This window comes from Scyliorhinus canicula, chromosome 18 (assembly GCF_902713615.1).
Source record: "Scyliorhinus canicula chromosome 18, sScyCan1.1, whole genome shotgun sequence".
NCBI classification, from domain to species: domain Eukaryota; kingdom Metazoa; phylum Chordata; class Chondrichthyes; order Carcharhiniformes; family Scyliorhinidae; genus Scyliorhinus; species Scyliorhinus canicula.
In genome coordinates this window covers 91,484,574-91,508,256 of record NC_052163.1, presented here as the reverse complement: position 1 = coordinate 91,508,256, position 23,683 = coordinate 91,484,574, and the positions used below count along the sequence as shown (strand labels likewise).

At 44.6% G+C, this 23,683-nt stretch overlaps 1 protein-coding gene across 3 annotated transcripts in view; it reads left to right on the top strand.

Annotated features, from left to right (window-relative positions):
• Positions 1 to 23,683, top strand: part of sema6bb (sema domain, transmembrane domain (TM), and cytoplasmic domain, (semaphorin) 6Bb) — a 708,346-nt gene that overhangs the window by 547,570 nt on the left and 137,093 nt on the right. For all 3 annotated transcript variants that reach the window (XM_038777178.1, XM_038777180.1, XM_038777179.1), the window contains 4 exons: positions 15,571 to 15,661; positions 18,142 to 18,261; positions 19,961 to 20,049; positions 23,415 to 23,632. In XM_038777178.1, coding sequence (XP_038633106.1) covers positions 15,571 to 15,661; positions 18,142 to 18,261; positions 19,961 to 20,049; positions 23,415 to 23,632 — 518 coding nt within the window. The remainder of the gene's footprint in view (positions 1 to 15,570; positions 15,662 to 18,141; positions 18,262 to 19,960; positions 20,050 to 23,414; positions 23,633 to 23,683) is intronic.

Genomic DNA, 23,683 nt, shown 5'->3' with positions numbered 1-23,683 from the left:
AATTTAAATTTATTGAGGAAAGGATTAAAGGGAGGTGAGGAGAATTTGTTTCTCAATTAACCTATAGCGCTTTTTAATTGGCAACCTACTGTTGTGGTATACATTTAAAGGATAGGGACATGACATCACTAGGAAGAAAGTGTGTTATGCAATCCATTTTAGTTTCACTTTTGCTTCAGCAAAACACACACAGCTCTGGTGCTGGGGGCTTCAAAATTTATGCCTCTGTGCAAATATTCTCACGTGCCTTGTCTCAATAAATTAACCCCAAAACACAACACCCACCTCATGCAGGAAAATTTTGATTTGGAATGTCGCTCGGGAAATGTTTTCAGCAGTTAGATTTTGCAATTATTTTGAATCAGAAGTGAAGAAATCGTCCTGCTTTGCAGAAAAGAATAGGAGAGCAGATGAGCAAAATCAAGAAATCCTCCTTGGATGATGCCAAACATAGGTTTTAAATGCTTTTAAGATTACAGGGGGAAGGAAAGAGATAAGGTGGTCCATTATACTGAGATCAGCAGAATGAATGAGCTTGAATACGAGGCAATGTAATGCGCCCTGATTTCATCAGTGAGGATAAGAAGAAAAAGAACCTTCAGGATAGTGTGTTGAGAGTTTAGGAACGACAAGCCATATACACAGTTCAATTTGATCAGTAGACATGCATACAGCAACAGCTAGAATAGACAACATGGGACTGAAGGTCCTCATTCCCCTCATGCTGGAGGGAGTGTAGTGGATGGAGTACTAATGATCTCCAATCCTGATCCTGCCATCAATCGCCCCCACCCCGTGTGCATAAAGAATAGCCAACAGTTTTGCTCTTAAAGAATAATTAACCAAAAGTGGGTTATTTCGAATAACTATGAAGCACAGCACAGAAGCCCGAAGATTAGTTCATAATAATAATAATAGCTTGTTGTCACAAGTAGGCTTCAATTAAGTTACTGTGAAAAGCCCCTAGTCGCCACATTCCGGCACCTGTTGGGGGTGGCCGGTATGGGAATTGAACCCACGCTGCTGACCCTGTTCTGCATTACAAGCCAGCTGTTTAGCCCACTGTGCTAAACCAGCCCCTCTAGCGTGAGATATTATGAATCAGCCTGAAACAAGTTAATGTCGGTAGCTGGAAATTAGAACGTTTTAAAAATAATATTTTGTTTGAAGTAGGTGTTATATGTTTTTCATATCTTTATCGCTGAGAAATTCCAGTAGCATATTAAATATGATGGCAGTCTATTAACAAAAGAAATCATGAAGGTGACAGCACCGAATGCATTGGTATTAACTGTGCCACTTATTCATGGCTGCCTTTCATTTCATTTCACTTTTATTATATATTATTACACTCTTAATCATGACAAGCATATGTTTTTTGGAGATAGGCAAAAAAAAATCAATCTTTTCTTTTGGTATGTGAAGACTTTGGCAAAAGAAGAAGCAAAGCAGTTGTATACCGTCCAGCAAAACATCAACATGTATAGTGAAAACATAATGGAATTATATTCTAGCAACATCACAACAGTGTACGCAATCAGTTTTATCCATCAATGTTTGTGCAAAGTCACACAATAACATACTATTAACACAGCCAAAAATATACGTGCACGGTTTTTCTGCGCCTTTCCCCTTCCACCTGTTTGTGTTTGATTCCAGAATCACTAATCACTCACCCTGCCTTTGACCAAGGACTTTGTGATTCTCAGCAAAATATTTAGCCAGGGAGGCGTGACAAAACAAATAAAATGTGCTGCTAAAATGCAGCAAACTGCTAACAAACAGGACAGCTAAGGAACATGGCATTGGCTCTACAAAGCATTGGGATCAGTATGGAAGTTGAACCACTCTAACTGGCTTCATTCAGATTGTGCTAAGGACAGAAAAGATCAGCTATGTTTCATTCCCCCTTCTATATTGATCCATTCTTGTAATACAAGGGTGGAGAATTCTGTTGTGGTGCTTTGTAAGGCGGTCTTCCACTTGTTAACAGTAAATCTTTAATAACTATTTGTAACTGTATACATATGTAGGATAAAAGATACAAGCAAGGAGCTATCGTCATGTCGAGATCTTAACATGTGTCCGGTCAACCACCGACTGACCCTGACTCTGGGCCATGTGACTTCTTACATCAATGTGGGCAGTACAGTACTCAGTCCCACATAAACTCTGTATATACCAGGCCTATACTATGCTACAAACCTATACTACAAATGTTTATAGGCTTCTCCTGATCTGCTGCTGTAATTTTGACAGAACGTCAGCAGAAACCCAAGAGTTCCTCTCAATCGTCTGCTGACATTACAGCAGAAGATTGGAAAACCCCTGGAGAAGTGGTATCAATAACTTAATGAGGATTGGACTTAGCTGTGATAGCTGTGACACTTGCCCTTAATATTTCTTTGACTTCTATCATGGTAATACTTACACTTCCCTGTCTGAAGATCTCGGGGACAACTTCACGCAACCCTTGGCAGATGCGTCAGAAAACAAAACTTTCCTCCAGGGTAGTTAGGTGCTACCAAATCGCAGGGGATAGAATCAATAATGGAGGCCTCAGCTATCTAAGAACCAATGGTCAAAAGTGTCTCCCACATAGTTTTCCTTTGGCAAATCAAATCAGTCACTTGCTGACACGCTACGTTTCTTTGCAACTTATTCTGCTTTCTCACAGCCCTCGCCCACCTCACCGCATATCATTCCATACCAGTGCCATTAGTCACCAAAACATCTCACTGACATGGAATTGAGCAACCTTGTTTCTATTTAAGACCACAGTGGCTCACCTACCGTATGTCACATCTCAGTCCTAGCTTCCTATGGGTGGCAGGTACACAATACCCTTCACGTCCCCTTCCTTGACATTACGAGGTACCTGGCTAGTGATCTGCAGCAGGCTCCCTGGGGGATTGTAGTGTTAGTCCTTAGTTTTTCGTGGTGCTCATTTCTACAACTAGCTGAGGTCGAGAGACTGAATGAAGGCACCCTGCGTGTCATTCTATGAAAGGCAGCCCACACAGAGAACATAGGATGAGAACAGGTTCTTGGAGAATGAAAATCCTATCATGTAAGTGGCACGGAGTCTGTCCCTGTTGCACAGAAGGGAAGGGGGGAAAGGAGTAGAACATTAGTAATTGTGGACTCAATAGTCAGGGGCACAGATAGGAGATTTTGTGGGAGCGCGAGAAACTCACGTTTGGTATGTTGCCTCCCAGGTGCAAGGGTACGTGTTGTCTCAGATCGTGTTTTCCGGGTCCTTAAGGGGGAGGGGGAGCAGCCCCAAGTTGTAGTCCACATTGGCACTAACGACATAGGTAGGAAAGGGGACAAGGATGTCAGGCAGGCCTTTAGGGACCGAGGATGGAAGCTCAGAGCGAGAACAAACAGAGTTGTTATCTCTGGGTTGTTGCCCGTGCCACGTGATAGTGAGATGAGGAATAGGGAGAGAGAGAGCAATTAAACACGTGGCTACAGGGATGGTGCAGGCGGGAGGGATTCAGATTTCTGGATAACTGGGGCTCTTTCTGGGGAAGGTGGGACCTCTATAGACAGGATGGTCTACATCTGAACCTGAGGGGCACCAATATCCTGGGGGGGAGATTTGTTAGTGCTCTTTGGGGGGGTTTAAACTAATTCAGCAGGGGCATGGGAACCTGGATTGTAGTTTTGGGGTATGGGAGATTGAGAGTATAGAGGTCAGGAGCACAGATTTGACTTTGCAGGTGGGCGCCAGTGTTCAGGTAGGTGGATTGAAGTGTGTCTGCTTCAATGCCAGGAGCATACGAAATAAGGTAGGGGAACTGGCAGCATGGGTTGGTACCTGGGACTTCGATGTTGTGGCCATTTCAGAGACATGGATAGAGCAGGGACAGGAATGGTTGTTGCAGGTTCCGGGGTTTAGGTGTTTTAGTAAGCTCAGAGAAGGGGGCAAAAGAGGGGGAGGTGCGGCGCTGCTAGTCAAGGACAGTATTACGGTGGCAGAAAGGATGCTAGATGGGGACTCTTCTTCCAAGGTAGTATGGGCTGAGGTTAGAAACAGGAAAGGAGAGGTCACCCTGTTGGGAGTTTTCTATAGGCCACCTAATAGTTCTAGGGATGTAGAGGAAAGAATGGCGAAGATGATTCTGGAAAAGAGCGAAAGTAACAGGGTAGTTGTTATGGGAGACTTTAACTTTCCAAATATTGACTGGAAAAGATATAGTTCGAGTACATTAGATGGGTCGTTCTTTGTACAATGTGTGCAGGAGGGTTTCCTGACACAATATGTTGACAGGCCAACAAGAGACGAGGCCACATTGGATTTGGTTTTGGGTAATGAACCAGGCCTGGTGTTAGATCTGGAGGTAGGTGAGCACTTTGGAAACAGTGACCACAATTCGGTGACCTTTACGTTAGTGATGGAAAGGGATAAGTATACCCCGCAGAGCAAGAGTTATAGCTGGGGGAAGGGCAGTTATGATGCCATTAGACATGACTTAGGATGTGTAGGTTGGAGAAGTAGGCTGCAAGGGTTGGGCACACTGGATATGTGGAGCTTGTTCAAGGAACAGCTATTGCATGTTCTTGATAAGTACATACCAGTCAGGCAGGGAGGAAGAGGTCGAGCGAGGGAACCGTGGTTTACCAAAGAAGTGGAATCTCTTGTTAAGAGGAAGAAGGAGGCCTATGTGAAGATGAGGCGTGAAGTTTCAGTTGGGGCGCTTGATAGTTACAGGGAAGCGAGGAAGGATCTAAAGAGAGAGCTAAGACGAGCAAGGAGGGGACATGAGAAGTCTTTGGCAGGTAGGGTCAAGGAAAACCCAAAAGCTTTCTATAGGTATGTCAGGAATAAAAGAATGACTAGGGTAAGAGTAGCGCCAGTCAAGGACAGTGGTGGGAAGTTGTGTGTGGAGGCTGAGGATACTAAATGAATACTTTTCGTCAGTATTCACTCAGGAAAAAGATAATGGGCGAAATTCTCCGCCCCCCACGACGGGTGGGAGAATAGCGGGAGGGCCTTCCCGACATTTTTGCCGCCCTCCTGCTATTCTCTCCCCCCCCCCCCCCCCCCGCCGAAGTCCCGACCCGAATCGCTGCCGCTGTTTTTTTACGGCCGGCAGCGATTCTCAGCTGTTAGATGGGCCGAAGTCCCAGCCCTTTCCGCCGTTTTTACGAACGGCAAACACACCTGGTCTTGCCGTTCGTAAAAACGGCGTCACAAACCCGCTATTAATAACCATGGCACCGATTGGCACGGCCGTACCACGGCCGTGCCAAGGGTGCCATGGGCCCGCGATCGGTGGGCACCAATCGCGGGCAGCGGGCCCGATGCCCGCGCACTACTGGTCCTTCCGCCGCCCCGCAGTATCCATTCGCGGGGCGGCTGAGGGGCAACCTGGCCCGCGCATGCGCGGGTTTCGCGCAAAAACGCGATGACGTCACCCGCGCATGCGCGGGTTGGAGTCTTCCAAACTGCGCATGCGCGGCTGACGTCATATGACGCGTCAGCCGGCGCTAACTCCGGCAAGCGGGCTTAACGATTTTCGTTAAGCCCGTCTTGCCGGAGCCTACGGCGTCGGGCTGCTAGCCCCGACCGGGGACCAGAATCGGTCCCCGGTCGGGAAGGGGCGCGCTGCCGTAAAACCCGCCCGGGTTTTACGGCAGCTTTACGATTTCTCCCGTTTTGGGAGAATCGCGCCCAATGTTGTGGTGGAGAATGCTGAGACCCAGGCTATTAGAATAGATGGCATTGAGGTGCGTAGGGAAGAAGTGTTAGCAATTCTGGACAAGGTGAAAATAGATAAGTCCCCGGGGCCTGATGGTATTTATCCTAGGATTCTCTGGGAAGCCAGGGAAGAGATTGCTGAGCCTTTGGCTTTGATTTTTATGTCATCATTGGCTACAGGAATAGTGCCAGAGGACTGGAGGATAGCAAATGTGGTCCCTTTGTTCAAGAAGGGGAGTAGAGATAACCCCGGTAACTATAGGCCGGTGAGCCTCACGTCTGTTGTGGGTAAAGTCTTGGAGAGGATTATAAGAGATACGATTTATAATCATCTAGATAGGAATAATATGATTAGGGATAGTCAGCATGGTTTTGTGAAGGGTAGGTCATGCCTCACAAACCTTATCGAGTTCTTTGAGAAGGTGACTGAACAGGTAGACGAGGGTAGAGCAGTTGATGTGGTGTATATGGATTTCAGTAAAGCGTTTGATAAGGTTCCCCACGGTCGTCTATTGCAGAAAATACGGAGGCTGGGGATTGAGGGTGATTTAGAGATGTGGATCAGAAATTGGCTAGCTGAAAGAAGACAGAGGGTGGTGGTTGATGGCAAATGTTCAGAATGGAGTTCAGTTACGAGTGGCGTACCACAAGGATCTGTTCTGGGGCCGTTGCTGTTTGTCATTTTTATAAATGACCTAGAGGAGGGCACAGAAGGTTGGGAGAGTAAATTTGCAGACGACACTAAAGTCGGTGGAGTTGTAGACAGTGTGGAAGGATGTTGCAGGTTACAGAGGGACATAGATAAGCTGCAGAGCTGGGCTGAGAGGTGGCAAATGGAGTTTAATGTAGAGAAGTGTGAGGTGATTCACTTTGGAAAGAATAACAGGAATGCGGAATATTTGGCTAATGGTAAAATTCTTAGCAGTGTGGATGAGCAGAGGGATCTCGGTGTCCATGTACATAGATCCCTGAAAGTTGCCACCCAGGTTGATAGGGTTGTGAAGAAGGCCTATGGTGTGTTGGCCTTTATTGGTAGAGGGATTGAGTTCCGGAGCCATGAGGTCATGTTGCAGCTGTACAAAACTCTGGTACGGCCGCATTTGGAGTATTGCATACATTTCTGGTCGCCTCATTATAGGAAGGACATGGAAGCTTTGGAACGGGTGCAGAGAAGATTTACCAGGATGTTGCCTGGTATGGAGGGAAAATCTTATGAGGAAAGGCTGATGGACTTGAGGTTGTTTTCGTTAGAGAGAAGAAGGTTAAGAGGTGACTTAATAGAGGCATACAAAATGATCAGAGGGTTAGATAGGGTGGTCAGTGAGAGCCTTCTCCCGCGGATGGAGGTGGCTAGCACGAGGGGACATAGCCATAAATTGAGGGGTAATAGATATAGGACAGATGTCAGAGGTAGGTTTTTTACGCAAAGAGTGGTGAGGCCGTGGAATGCCCTACCTGCAACAGTAGTGAACTCGCCAACATTGAGGGCATTTAAAAGTTTATTGGATAAGCATATGGATGATAATGGCATAGTGTAGGTTAGATGGCCTTTAGTTTTTGACTTCCCATGTCGGTGCAACATCGTGGGCCGAAGGGCCTGCACTTCGCTGTATCGTTCTATGTTCTATGTAAGTCTTCGACTGCTTCACTACATGTGTAGCTGTGAATAACGAATGACTTACACAAGGGAAGGGGTGTGAAGGGTATTGTACCATCTCTTGTGCATAGGGGGTAGGTGGCAGGTAGTGATCAATGTGGTGAGAGCTGCACCGAGTAAACACATTGTGGTGACAAGAGACACTTGATCGGTCACCCTGTAACAGCCTATGGACTTCCTCTCGGACTGGGTAGTCATGCAAGCATTGCTGAGGGAGCACATTCACTGCTAAGACCACCTTGTTCCATAAACCTGGATTTAGGTCCTTCACGGGCCTCCTTTGCTGAAGCCCCAAAGATCTGAGTGGTCTTTACTGGGTTCAAGATAGAAGAAGAGTCTTTATGGGCTTATTATCCTGAAGAAGCACCAGCACTGCAGTCAGATACAATGTTACAGCCCCAATTGTTGCCTTGTGTCTTTGGACTACTGTAACAGGACTGCAACTTCCTTCCCTCAGGCAGTCGATAAAGAATGGCAACAGTGTTGGGAGTTTGCCAAGAATATGTGAACAAAGGTGGCCTAACAAAAAAATGAACTGGTTCTGAAAAGCAGCATGATATTTACGGCTGAATAAAATTTTTACCCTGTAGTCTAGTCTTCATAGAATCCCTACAGTGCAGAAGGAGGCCATTTGGCCCATCGAGTCTGCACCGACCCTCTGAAAGAGCACTTTACCCTGGTCCACTCCCCCGCCCACACCACCCTATCCCCGTAACCTAACCTGCACATCTTTGGACATTCAGGGACAATTTAGCATTGCCAATTCACCTAACCTGCCCATCTTTGGACTGTGGGAGGAAGCCGGAGCACCCGGAGGAAACCCACACACACACGGGGAGAACGTGCAAACTCCACACAGACCAAGGCTGCAATCGAACCGAGGTCCCTGGCATTGTTAGGCAGCAGTGCTAACCACTGTATCACCGTGCCGCCAGTCAACCCACCTTGTTCAAGATTTTATTTCTCCGAATTACTCGCCCCTCCTTCTCGTCTACTCAGTCATGGTGCTGTCCAACACTAAAGCCCCCAAATTCCTGGAGCCCAGGAAGGTAGAATGAGTACATTTTTCCTCGGAATGTGTGGTGGTGGGTCGAGGGAAGGCGACAACATGAAATTTATGTCCAACCTACACTGCTGAGTTATTTGTTGCTGATAAAGATCAGCTGCACTTACAGAAGAGGAATAAGCCAATAATCTAAAAACACCATGGTACAGCTTTGTCAACGGAGTTATCGACCTGCCCCTTCTCTCTGCTGAAACGGAGAGTTGCAGGAATTCTCATTTGGTTGAATATAATCCAAAGCTTCTTCGTGGAATGCACATTGTCCGTGCTGTATATATTGGGCCTCACGTTTTCAGGAAAAATTAATGTAGCTGTTAAAAAGTCAATTCAATTTTTCACCCAGGTCAGCAAGCATACAGCTGTAACAAGTAGCAGGCCTCCTGACAGGAATTTCAAAAATTGCTGTAATTCTTCACTATGCCCAGTTTTAATCTCTCAATAAAGTCTATCGTTATAAGAAGCCTCTGCTCCATTTTGATAGTTGAAAGCGTGAAGAGATCAAAGGAAATAGATTCTTTCTGGTGTGCAATCTATGTTCAGTGTTACCAGAATTTTGACAGCCTGTTACAGAAATAGTGTGCCGAGAATATATTTTATTCATACAGACTATTATTGATATTCATGTAGCTGGCACCTCCTGTAAATGTCCTTTGAAGGATAAAATAGCAATTTTTTGACCAAACGCTTTATTAAGAAAATTTGAAAATGCCCCTATTTATTGAGTGAACCCTTCAGATGATTGTTTTCTTGTTCATCTCTGTCAGAGCTATTGGTTATATGATGACCTGTGGACAGTTTTCAGGCCATCTCCCATTCATTTGTGGCTCTTCGAACAATTGCCTATCCAAATGTCTCTGAGATTACTTTCAGGATTTGCTGGACACTGGCAGACTTCCCTGTTTGTACTGATGCTCTGCCGATGAGGTGGAACCTCAAGGGGAGGTTGTGACCCATGGAAACAAAGACTCTGAGCATAATTGAGCAGCCTCTTCTTGCCCGACTTAATGTTAGAACGAAGCTGTTGAATCTCATGGTAGGACTCTCACAAAATGTAGGATGCTCAAAGCGCCTTGTGAGATTTAACAATATCTCTTGAGATGCCATGATCTGAATCCTGCCCTCACTGGGCATGATCTAGATCAGCATATTGAAATGAGCCCCAAAGCAAGATTGTCCTGGTGCCCAGGATCTAAAGCCATGCCTGGGAGAACTTGCCAGAGCACCCTTTAGTATTGGTTTCCACAAACGTGGGCCAATCATAATGGCACCTTGGCTCTCTTCCAGCCCATTAGAGACCCCAGTTGGTCAGGGACAGGGCAGGATGGCAACCTGGCGCTCCCTCTGACACCCGGTCATCTTGGCGCTGCCAACCTGGCACCATGGCACTGTCAGGATGACACTTCTAGGCTGACAGAGGCACTGCCAGCATGCCAAGCTAGCAGTGCCAGGGTGCCCGGGTGGCAGGTTGGCACGATTAGGGATCAGGCCCTGGGGGGCTTTACCAGGTAGAGAGTGTGGTGAGGGAGTTTTCCCGTGGGCCTCCCCGAGGTTGGCGGGAGAGGGGGGATTCAAAAACGGAGAGGGTGTTGCTTGGGGTGTAGGGTGGGGGGAGATCAGGGCAGCCAGACAAAATGGCGCCCCAATCTGCGAGGAGCCTTTCCTGCTGTGCTCGGCAGCAGGAAATAACTCAAGTGCGGCATTGACAGATAGAAGCTCCCCGAGGCCGAAAGAAAACAGCAAAGTGCCATTGTCATGGAAATGTCACTTTAAGGAATGCTTGTCTGCTCAAGTGGCTGCAGTGATGTCAGAATGTGGGTGGAGCTGAGCTCTGGCTCTGTTTTTTAGTTTCGCTTTGAGGAAAAGCTTGGGTGTGTCTGTGTTCTTTAGTTTTGTTTTAGTGTTGGAGCTGCAGCCAGCCAAAGAAGGTGTAATTTTGATCACTCTGCCATCTAAAGACTATCTCTAGATCATTTTGTGAATTCAGAGTGATAACTGCTCTCAGTAGAGAATTTAAACCTGATGTGCTTCTGTCAAAAGGAATTTTGTCTTATTGATGTTAAAAGGAAAGTTTAAGGATTACTCAGAGTGTTATATTCTTTGGGGGTTGTATTTGAATTGATGGTTGCTAAGATGTTCACTGTATGTTTGAAAAAGGTTAACTGAGTTCATAGGATAAACATTGCTTTGCTTTAAAAAATACTTTTAGATTTCTGCAGCACCACACCTGTAGAGTGGGCCGTGTGACCCCCATACCACAATCTATTAAAAGTCGTGGGTCAGGTGATCTCCATGATACACTTTGGAGTTCTCTAAACCCGGGCCCATAACACCGTTGAGTAGCGTGGTGTTTCACGGCTCGAGCTTGGAAGCTGGACTGCTTTAAGATGGACATATTTCAACAAAGAACAAAGAAAAGTACAGCACAGGAACAGGCCCTTTGGCCTCCAAGCTCGTGCCGACCATGCTGTCCGACTACACTACAATCTTCCACACTTCCTGGGTCCGTATGCCTCTATTCCCATCCTATTCATGTATTTGTCAAGATGCCCCTTAAATGTCACTATCGTACCTGCTTCCACCACCTCCTCCGGCAGCGAGTTCCAGGCACCCACTACCCTCTGTGTAAAAAATGTGCCTCGTACATCTATTCTAAACATTGCCCCTCGCACCTTAAACCTATGCCCCGTAGTAATTGACCCCTACCCTGGGGAAAAGCCTCTGACTATCCACTCTGTCTATGCCCCTCATAATTTTGTAGACCTCTATCATGTCGCCCCTCAACCTCCGTCGTTCTAGTGAGAACAAACTGAGTTTATTCAACCGCTCCTCATAGCTAATGCCCTCCATACCAGGCAACATCCTGGTAAATCTCTTCTGTACCCTCTCTAAAGCCTCCACATCCTTCTGGCAGTGTGGCGACCAGAATTGAACACTATACTCCAAGTGTGGCCTAACTAAGGTTCTATACAGCTGCAACATGACTTGCCAATTCTTATACTCAATGCCCCGACCAATGAAGGCAAGCATGTCGTATGCGTTCTTGACTACCTTCTTCACCTGTGTTGCCCCTTTTAGTGACCTGTGGACCTGTACACCTAGATCTCTCTGACTTTCAATACTCTTGAGTGTTCTACCATTCACTGTATATTCCCTACCTGCATTAGACCTTCCAAAATGCATTACCTCACATTTCTCCGGATTAAACTCCATCTGCCATCTTTCCGCCCAAGTCTCCAAACGATCTAAATCCTGCCGTATCCTCTGACAGTCCTCATCGCTATCCGCAATTCCACCAACCTTTGTGTTGTCTGCAAACTTACTAATCAGACCAGTTACATTTTCCTCCAAATCATTTATAAATACTACGAACAGCAAAGGCCCCAGCACTGATCCCTGCGGAACACCACTAGTCACAGCCCTCCAATTAGAAAAGCACCCTTCCATTGCTACTCTCTGCCTTAACCCTATTTGCCAATGACTTTTGTGACCCTTTCTAGCCCCCCTGACTCCTTGATTAAGTTCTTTCCTACTTTCCTTATATTCCACACAGGCTTTGTCTGTTCCCAGCTTTCTGGCCCTGAAAAATGCCTCCTTTTTCTTTTTGACTGGGCCTACAATATCTCTCGTTATCCAAGGTTCCTGAAATTTGCCGTAGTTATCCTTCTTCCACACACGAACATGCCGGTCCTGAATTCCTTTCACCTGACACTTGAAAGCCTCCCACATGTCAGATGTTGATTTACCCTCAAACATCCGCCCCCAATCTAGGTTCTTCATTTCCCGCCTAATATTGTTATAATTAGCCTTCCCCCAATTTCGCACATTCACCCTAGGACCACTCTTATCCTTGTCCACCAGCACTTTAAAACTTACTGAATTGTGGTCATTGTTCCCGAAATGCTTCCCTACTGAAACTTCTACCACCTGGCCGGGCTCATTCCCCAATACAAGGTCCAGTACAGCCCCTTCCCTAGTTGGACTGTCTACATATTGTTTTAAGAAGCCCTCCTGGATGCTCCTTACAAACTCTGCCCCGTCTAAGCCCCTAGCACTAAATGAGTCCCAGTCAATATTGGGGAAGTTGAAGTCTCCCATCACAACAACCCTGTTGTTTTTACTCTTTTCCAAAATCTGTCTACCTATCTGCCCCCCTACCTCCCGCTGGCTGTTGGGAGGCCTGTAGTAAACCCCCAACATTGTGACTGCACCCTTCTTATTCCCGACGTCTACCCATATAGCCTCGCTGCCCTCTGAGGTGTCCTCCCGTAGTACAGCTGTGATATTCTCCCGAACCAGTAGCGCAACTCCGCCACCCCTTTTACATCCCCCTCTATCCTGCCTGAAACATCCAAATCCTGGAACGTTTATCTGCCAATCCTGTCCTTCCCTCAACCAGGTCTCTGTAATGGCAACAACATCATAGTTCCAAGTACTAATCCAAGCTCTAAGTTCATCTGCCTTACCCGTAATACTTCTTGCATTAAAACATATGCACTTCAGGTCACCAGACCCGCTATGTTCAGCAACATCTCCCTGTCTGCTCTGCCACAGAGCCAAACTGGCCCTATTCCCTAGTTCTCCCTCAATGCTTTCACCTTCTGACCTATTGCTCCGGTGCCCACCCCCCTGCCATACTAGTTTAAACCCTCCCATGTGGCACGAGCAAACCTCGCGGCCGGGATATTTATGCCTCTCCAGTTTAGATGCAACCCGTCCTTTTTATACAGGTCACACCTGCCCCGGAAGAGCTCCCAGTGGTCCGGATAACGGAAACCCTCACTCCTACACCAACTGTTTAGCCACATGTTTAACTGCTCAATCTTCCTATTTCTCGCCTCAATGGCACGTGGCACCAATCCAAACCAATTTGGCATTGGCATGGAGGATTGTTTACTGTTGGTCACAAATAATTTAATCAGAAAGTGAGTCGCTTTCTGTTTGTAAAATTTGATCAGTTGATCATAGTAGTCTGCAATGCAGATGTTACTCATTGCCTCCTGAATTTTGGGGATCACTAAACCCAATGCTTCCTCTGTATGCGCGAGCATTAGGTATGGCCACTTGTGCATTGTCATGGAGTATGGCCGAAATTCATTGAACCATATCCCAGAAATGGTCAGCACTCTCATGAGAGAAAGAGAGAAGATAGTACTTTAGAAAAGAACAACGTTCGAACACAAACTATTGGCACAAACCAACCAGCGGACAAGAGTCCTCTGTCAGACTAGCAGATTTTTCATTACATTTCTGTGACACAACAGTTAGCACTGCTGCCTCACAGTTCCAGGGATCCGGATTCGATTCCGGCCTCGAGTGTCTGAGTGGAGTTTGTACGTTCTCCCTGTGTCTGCGTGGGTTTCCTCCGGGTGCTCTGATTTCCTCTTTCAGTCCAAAGATGTGTAGGTTAGGCCATTGATCCATGTGCTCGGTTACAGGGATAGGGCCGGCTAGGTAGAATACTCTTTCAGAGGGTTGGCACAGACTTGTTTAGCCAAATGACTTCCTTCTGCACTCTCGGGATTCCATGGATTCTCACAGTGAATCTACTATTTTGTAACAATTGGGACATATTAGAGAATATGGGGAAAGTATGACATATTGAAAGAAGGTCGCACTACATACAAGAATTTTAGCACATACACATATATTTACTAACATAACTAATGTAATTGTTATGGATGGAGGGGGCTAATTTAAACTGCATTAATTTATCCTCTCACCATATGTCCATAAACAGAAAGGTGTTTTGATTTGCTGCCCCCTAAAAAGCCGTAGCGCATTTTCCAACCCCTCAATTTTGGTGTGATCCAATTTCTAGCAATAGCCCCACAGCAAACTTTATATAGGATGAACTCAGAGGATTAGTTTGGTTGCACACAGGCAAATGCAGGAGAAAGATCAAAATATTGCTCACTTTGTATTTATACAGTAAAACTTTGTATTTATACAGTAAAAGAGGGATCGAGAACAGAACAATTTGTGGTGCAGAGATCACAGAGAAAATAAATGTTGTCTAAAATGGGTCCTGAGCCCAGAAGCAAAGTCCAATGAGGCATTCCTTCAGGAGGTTGGCAGGTTGAAAACCAATGCTGTATACTTCACTTTTCTGACGGTGTTGACTTCACACAGTGAGAAAGGTGCGCGGAGATGAATCAGTCTTGAATGCAAGGGTACAAAAGTTCCAGTAGAAATAGTGCAGATGGGGCTAGGTATTCATCTGGCCAGAACCCTTTTTCTGTAAAATGCAAACTGAGTTTTCAGTACAGCAGAGCAATGCAGCTGGTTACACAAGAGATCTGTGTCACATGACTCCCACCTCTCCACACTGTCTTTGACAAAGGATTTGTACCCCTCGCTTGGGTCCTCAAGATGGTTAAATGTCTCAGCCATTAAGAATTTAAAAGAAGGTGTGATGCCCTTTGTCCTAGAAGATGAGCAATTCCAGGTGGCCAGCCTGGGTTATGAAATGCAGATGACCTTTGTATCGCTCTCTTTGAATTTGGTCTGGGCATCCCACAATGTATTGTTGATGTCTCTTCAGAAATAACGAGTTACCATTGTGTGAGTTTCCCTGGTACTTGCCTGGTAATTCATTTTGCACTAGGATCACAGGCAGACATAACTTCAACCATTTTTAAAAGTTGTTTGTCCAGTTTTTAAAACTTTAGAATGAGCCATGAGGACAGCTTTGCAGGTTTTATAACAAAAATATGCCATGTTATATCTTAGTCTCCTCACAGTAATACTGAATTGAACTAAAAGACATTACAAAAAGAACATCGTTTCATGATCAAAGTATTGGAGATTGAGATTGAGTCTTAAATTATAGTGAATGTTTCAAACAGTGCACTGTCCTTACATCTACAATCTTGCAAACCTATATCTGTTGATAATGCAGCAGTGGCTGGTAGACCAATAACTTATTTACGGCTGTTTATTTTCCACCTTAGAATTGATTTCTTTATTGCATGAACACATTATAAAGGCAGTATGAGTTGATTATAAGAAAGTTTCACTGTAATTGACTTTCTTTTCAATTTCAAATGAAATATGGTCATTGCGCTCAACTCTGACCAGTTTGCTGAGCACTAATGTGATCCATTTCTCATTCGCTTACAAGCTGATAGCCCTTATTTATTTCAGATGGATACGCTTGAGTCTCTCGGATCTAGTATCAGTGGTATGGCGAGATGTCCCTATGATCCTAAACAAGCTAATGTTGCACTCTTTGCTGGTAAGACTTGAAACATTAACATCTATTAGCTAAATCTGCAATTATGTCAAATTAATTTCTGAACCACTCAAATCTGAACCACTCAAAATTCAAAAAAGCACTGTAATTTGACTAGATTACGTAGAATATAAAGTTATATTTCAGTTTTACTTCGGCTTTTGGTGGCTGGTTAATGGCTGATCATCCAAACACATCAATTGGAAAATGTACTGCCAAGAAGAGCAGAACCAAAGAGACCAGAAAGAATCATAGAATCCTAGAATTTACAGTGCAGGAGGCCATTTGGCCTATCGAGTCTGCACCGGCCCTTGGAAAGAGCACCCTACTTAAGCCCACGCCTCCACCCTATCCCAGTAACCCCACCAACCTTTTAGGACACTAAGGGCAATTTAACACGGCCAATCCAACTAACCTGCACATCTTTGGACAGTGGGAGGAAACCAGAGCACCCGGGGAAAACCCACACAGACTAAGGGAGAACGTGCAGACTCCGCACAGACAGTGACCCAAGCAGGGAATTGAACCTGGGGTCTGGAGCTGTGAAGCAACTGCACTACCGTGCTGCCCCTAAGGTCCAAGGTCCCAGGTTTAAACTGCAGCCTTTACTGATCTGCATCCAGGAAGACATTTTTCCAACCTTGGTCTCAGAACCCAGGGAGTGGCAAAACCCAAGCTGGTTGCACTTTTTTGGTTGGTGTTCAGCTAGAAAGTGTGTGCATAAATTGACAGACCAGATGGAGCTATGATAACAGATTGTGTAACCTGTTGTCCTGCATGGTAGCACATTTGTTAGCACTGCTGCTTCACAGCACCAAGGACCCGTGTTAGATTCCAGCCTTCAGTGTCTGTGTGGTGTTTGCACATTCTCCTAGTGTCTGTGTGGGTTTCCTCTGGGTGCTCCGGTTTCCTCCCCCAGTCTAATGATGCGCAGGGCGGGTGGATTGCCATTATCGATACGCTGGGTTAGGGAGATGGGGTGAGGGCTTCGGCAGAGTGCTCTTTCAGTGGGTCGGTGCAGACTTGATGGGCTGAATGGCTTCCTTCTGCACTGTAGAGATTTTATGGATCCTATGCTTCATAGCAGCCTAATCAGACAAGAATTGAAATCGAGCTACAATAAGGAGGTGTTGGGACAGAAGTCTTAATGCTTAATTCAATTATAGATTTTCAGGAAGGTTTTTAAAAAAGAGCAAGAGATAAAGTGCTGAGAGGTTCAGGGTGGGAATTCCAGACTGTGTTGTTGAAGATGAAGCCGACAATGATGGGACAAAAGGAACTCGGGATGTATAAGAGATCAGGATTGGAGAATGCAGAGTTTTCAGAGAGTTGTAGGGCAGGAAAGGCTCCTGAGATAAGGAAGGGTAAGATGGGGAGAGAAAAATTTAAACATGATTTGAGGCATTGATGGTCTGAGAGTTGATGTAGGTCAACATACATGGGCGTAATGGCTGAAAGGGGATTGACATAGAGAAATATCCTAAGGTGCTTCCCACAGGTAAATCAAAATTAAGACCTGAGCCAAAGAAGATATTACATGGAGTGACTAAAGGCTTGGCCAAAGAAGTGACTTTAAGGGTGATCTTACAGGAAGTGAGGGAGATGTAGAGTAAGCGTTTGGGAAATTGAGGTGACTGAAGGCATGACTACCAATGGTGAACTGAAGCGAGTGGAATATTCATCAGGCCAAACTTAGAGCGGTGGAAAGACCTGGAACTGTTACCAGACTGAAGGGTTCACAAATTTATGGAGGGGTGATGCAACAAAGGTGTTTAAAACACGTGGAAGAGAATTTTCGATTGTCAAAGATAGATAGAGGAGCAGTTTCCCTTGTAGACATGTCAGAAGGACATGATATCGGCTGAACAGTTTCATATGAGCTGCATTTTATGGAAGGAGGGAAGACAACTAGAAGATCATTAGAATAATGAAATCTGGAGGTAACATGGCAAATCTGTATAATTATTCTTTGGTCTGTCCCCCTCTTTATTCCTCCCATTTAGGAAGGGCAAAGATGTTTTTTGCATATCAGGAATCCAAACTTTCAGGAAAGGTTAGAAAGTCTGGGGCACTCTAAATGTGTTTCTATGAACATGAAGGGAATTGATGGCATGTTTCCAAGTAAATTGTTCACAATAAAGGTAATAAAGATTTGAATTAGGAAAAGACTTCAAACTTAAGATGGTACAAATGATGAGGGAAGCAGAAAAGTGGTTGATAATGCTGATGGCTGTGGTTGATAAGTGGTTGATAATTGCCTATGCCTTCGCTGTGCAGGCACTACACATGCATGGCAATGGGATGGAAATTAGGCGAGGTTTACAATGTGCAGGATATCCACTGCCCTCTTTGCTCGTGGCAAAGTTGAAAATTACCCCATTTTAGTCTGATCCAGCATCATTGATCACTAAATGTTCTTGTTCAAACTCGAAGGTGCTTTTTGATCAAAAAGCTAAAGTGTTATTGATTTTCTCACGCTGCAGATAATAAGCTTTTTACTGGGACAGTAACTGATTTCCTAGCGATTGACGCTGTCATCTATCGGAGCTTGGGTGAGAGTCCAACCCTCCGAACAGTGAAACATGACTCCAAATGGTTCAAAGGTAGGTCATCTACCCACAAGAGTGCGTAGCACAGAGAAGAAAAATATGTAGATCATTTTGTAACATTGCAACTCTTTGATTCATTATAGGCTCTTACAGCCAACATTTAAATAAAAAACAGATATTTGTAAAAATTAAAGCATTAAGATGACATAATAGAGACTGATTGCTCTGCAGAAATAGTCCTCGCTCTGACTCCGAGGTTTCAGGAGAGAAGGGGGAGAGATGAAAATGAAATAATTGACTGGAAGGCCATAATTAGAGCTCGTATTTTAGATATGATGCACTGAAGTATTTACAACATTTTCAGGAGCTCTCAATTATATCCCCACCTTGTAATTGTTTCCAACTATCTGTGCATCTTCAAATTTACTATGCAAGATTTAAACCTGAATCCAAAGCGGAATGAGATTAATGGAGTTAATGAACGTCACAGATATCAACAGTCCTGGACAGATTAACAAAGGCAGTGAAAAAGGAAATTAGCAAAAATTGTCAGGAAGAACTGTGGGACACATAAACCCAAATATAAAATTGCCCAGGAGAGCTGAAGAGATCAATGGAGTTGATTGTTTTATCCCTGACACAGGGAATATGGAACAGTATATAATCACTGATAATGGTATTTGACCAAAAATACAATTAATACTGTGCATAGGTCCTGCAGTAGAATCACTTTCCTGAATTGGAATGGATCATTATAAATTTTTAATAAATATTTATTGCAATTCCCATCAACCTAATGTCTTAGCACATTATGCACTACTTATATTGCAGTGTTGGGGGTAATCTGAACTGCTCCAGTGGCCGAAGAGATAACAAGTTACACTGAGCCATACAGATGAGGAAGGTCCTTGGTTTAATCCCTAGACTGCACTGAATTAGGTCAGATCATCAGTCAAGGTGTTAGAGTGGGGCTTAGCGTGACTGGGCTGGGGAAGCAAAATCTATTCAATGGATCAACTTTCCGCACACCTAATCACATCCGATGACCCTGTACTGGGGAAAAAAATGTGTATGCTTCAGTCACCACTATAGCTACAAAGCTTGCTGTTACAACGGTTCACTTTCTCACAAGAGAAAATACTCATTTATACCGGAGAAGCATCATGCAAACCACTCATGTCTCTTGCGTATTAATTGATTTCGGAAGTAGATGACCTGCACTAATTCCATTCATCACTTACAAATTTTGTGCACAGGTTTGTTCCAATTCCTCTGCAGCTTTTCTGAATAACTGTGACTGGATAATAAATGTGATAACTTTTGACCTGTTAATGGTTCCCGTGGTAATTTCATCAAGATCGTTATACTTTGCTTTGAAAAAATCCTTTCCTTTTTGCTGATCCTCAGGGCTTTTTTTTTCAACATCTACATTTTCCTTTGAAGACTAATATAAAATGCATATTAAAAAAAAACAATGTTGCATCATAATAATTAATGCAAAGTTGTATATTAATGTAGCTTCTCTTCACTGCACCTAATTATGTTTGTGCAATTTGTGATGATTAAAGTGAATTATAATGAAAACTGAGTCAATACAATTGCTGTAAAATTTTCATTACATTGAAAGGTGTTCAACCAATTTACAATTACATTTTTTTCCTGTAATGGGTTGATAAGTAATTCGCACAATGTTGTACTTGATGTCAGCGATAAGGGAGAAAGCGTAACTAAAACCTATCTACTTTTCTTCCAGAACCATACTTTATCCATGCTGTAGAATATGGCCGGCATGTTTTCTTCTTTTTCCGAGAAATCGCTATGGAATTTAACTACCTGGAAAAGGTAACTGGGAACTTTGGGTAGGTGTGTTGGCAGAGTAGTATGCCAAGTGAAAATTGTGTAAAAGTTTTTTTAAAAATCAAATCGGCAACAGTGCTTTGTCCCTGGGAAATTAAGTGGTCCCCCTGGTCTTTTGCCCCTCTCCTCCTTTGCCTGCCATTCAAGGATTGAGCGCAGCCCATTGTGAAGTGAAGCACACAAGAAATTGCGAAACAGGAAAAGACCATTTTAACTGTAATTTCTTTAGCCATTTCTGCAAGGTACAGTCAACATTGTTAGATTCTCCCAAGGCAAGAAGCTGAAACTGTGAACTTCCTCCCACTAATATTGCCATGTCCGGAGTAATTATGACACCATGCTCCATAATTATTTATCGCTAAATCGGTCTTTGTATCCCTCATTTCACTTCCAACTAAAATTTCCAATCATCCAGATCATTGGCTTATCGCCAACAAATGTTGCTGAAAGACTGTGCAGGGAAATGTTCATGAATCTCTGGCCTTATACGAAGTTTGCATCTTTCAATCACAGCTGCATGTGTGCATTTGCCAATTCACTTTCTATATCATCCTCTCTCTCTCTCTCTTCAGTTAATTGAGTTTAGTTGATCTCAGAAGCATTGAAGGGAAGGGTGGGGTGGCGCCATTTTACCAGGCTGGTGGAGGTGGGATTTGGAGCTTGTGGGGGTGGGATAATTCTAAAAACTTTGGTCGGGATTCCAGTGTGATCCCTCTCTCTGCCGGCTTTCCCTGCAGTAAAATTGAAGGAGAGTGGAAACCCCCATGGGTCTGATGAGTGAATAATGTGGATGTTGTTGGGGTTGTTCTAGTGGTCATTTAGCACCTAGCTCTGGATTTTCCAAAATGGAGGCTGCTTATTTACCCATCAGCAACTCGCCAAGGTCACCAGGGTGATTGTACTGAGGGAAGATCTTCTTCAATGAAACTGATGAGCTGCAAAGGCTTTGATCAGGTAGACTGAAGAGTTGCAGCCATGGCCAGCTGAAGGGACAGCTGTTCAAAGCACATCAAGGGGCTGGGTTCCAAATCTGAAAATGGTCCTGCCATTGCAGCAGGAATTGAGCAGATCTTGTTCATAATACAGCATGCAGCAGCTGGTCAATACACCATGAAAGATGTGGCTTAACATGCTGAGAAAGGACAGTTGGCATTTAAAACCCCGGTCTTCCAACTGTTTCACTGAATGATCCATGGAGAATTACTGTTCCCTCCTTAGCTGATGAGTAGCTGAGCAAACCGATCAGCAACGGCTCCAATTGAATTCTGCAAACTGACTTTGGTGATCTACGGCAAAACTGCAAGAAGGAGAGAACCACACTGGTTCTGTAGCCCTCAGCTTGAGAGATGAATATCCTCCAGGGTTCCTGCTCATGATCACGATCCAGCAACCTTCTCCTGGAAATACAGATGTTGGACATTGAGTGACAATAAGGTTGGATTCAACTGTGATTCTCACCATGTTGTCAGACTCAACTGTGATCCTCATTATCTTGCTGTCCATACTTATGCATATGACAAGGGAGCGCCAACACCCTCGACAAGGTATCTTTCAGGGAAAGTAGCAATTTTTAAACAATTGAAATTCAATCAATCTGCTAATCTAATCTGATGGCATCTTCACTATTCATACATTGCTTGTTTTCTGCAAAGATCTAATCTCCTCTCCCTCAGTTGCAAAAACGCCATCATATCCTATGGGACCTGGTTTCAATTCCAACCTCCGGTGACTACTTGTGCGAGTCTGCACGTTCTCCCAGTTTCTGCGTGGGTTTTCTCTAGGTGCCCCGGTTTCCTCCCACAGTCCAAAGATGGGTAGGTTAGGCGGATTGGCTGTGCTAAATTGCCCCTTAGTGACCAAAGGGTGGGGGGGGGGGGGGGGTGACAGGGACAAGGTGGGGGATTGGGCATAGGTAGGGTGCTATTTCGAAGGGTGGTGTAGAAACAATGGGCCAAATGGCCTCCTTCTGTACTGTAGGGATTCTATGATTCTACTTAATTATTTAATTATATAAAATATATCTATACATGATATATATCCCTTTATTTCCTTGTCTCAGGCCCAACCGTATATTCGATCTGATGTTGTTTAAATAAATTAATCGTTTCAACTTCAGTTGCTCTTGTTGGTTGTCATTAGATCCGAATTCTGATTCTAATCCACACAACTGCCAAGTATAATTCAATTCTATTCAGCATGTGATTTGTTGAAAAATGTATTTTTTTTACTGCAGACACAAGATTCATTATGTACTCTACATATACATATTCTGTGTTTGTTGCACTTTTCAGTGATGTTGACACGAGTGTTGAATATGAAGAAGGACTGACCATACCTTGTATTAAGTGTGGAAATGGCCTTGCACAGATGGTAAATGCAGCATGCAGTGCAGGAAACAAGGTGATCCCAGTCCATGGTGAATTACCTGCTCTCAGCCAAAATGCTGGGGTACTATTTGGCCTCAGTAGTGACCATAAGACTTGGGGCAGAAGTAGGGCAGCCAGCCCATCCTGTCTGCTTCGCCATTCAATGAGATCATGGCTGGTCTGATATAATCCTCCACTTTCCCACCTTATCCCCATAACCCTTGATTCCTTTACTGATTGAACATTTATCTCAGCCTTGAACAAACTTACGATCCAGCCTCTGCGGTAAAGAATTCCACAGATTCACTACCCTCTGAGAGAAGAAATTCCTCCTCATCGCTATCTTAAATTGGCAATTCTTAATTCTGAGATTGTGACCTCTGGTCCTAGACTCTCCCACAAGAGGAAACATCCTCTCAGCATCTACCCTGTCAAGCCCCCTGAAAATCCTATATGTCTCAATCAGGTCACCTCTCATTCTTCTAAACTCCAATGAGTACAGGGCCCAACCTACTCAACCTCTCCTCAACAGAAAATCTCTCCATACCCAGGGTCAACCAAGTGAACCTTCGCTGGACTGCCTCCAAAGCCAGTATATATTTCCTTCAATAAGTGGACCAAAACTGTTCACAGCATTCCAGATGCTGGGGTGGAGGGAAAGATATATGGAAAATCAACTGGAGTTCATGCACCTGAACATATTTCATATTTCATAAATCAAGACAAGGCCAGGGTTACCTGCGATGCCCTCCACAGTGAAATAACCACTGGCACTCACCATTTTGGCTCACTTGAGAAACTGCCACTTTGACAAACTAGCTGAGGGGGGAGCGAGTGGGGGAGGGGGGGTGGCTGGTCCTCTTGGGGCCGTAACCCAACATAGCCTTCAGGAGAGGAAGGAGGAAAATTGGAAGGTGACCGCCTCAAGAGCACATCTGACTGGCAGATGAAAAGTCCACCATTGTTTCTCTTTCCTACTTGCAGGTCGTTCTCTCCAGGGTTGCTCGCGTCTGTAAGAATGACATGGGTGGTTCTCAGCGGGTGCTTGAGAAGCAGTGGACATCCTTCCTGAAAGCACGCTTGAACTGCTCAGTGCCAGGTGACTCCCACTTCTACTTCAACGTCCTTCAGGCGGTTACAGACATCATTCGGATCAACGGGCACACGATTGTGCTGGCCATCTTCTCCACCCCATCCAATAGGTAAATGAATTTTCTCATACCAAAATGCACATTTCACCCTTTCAGATTTTG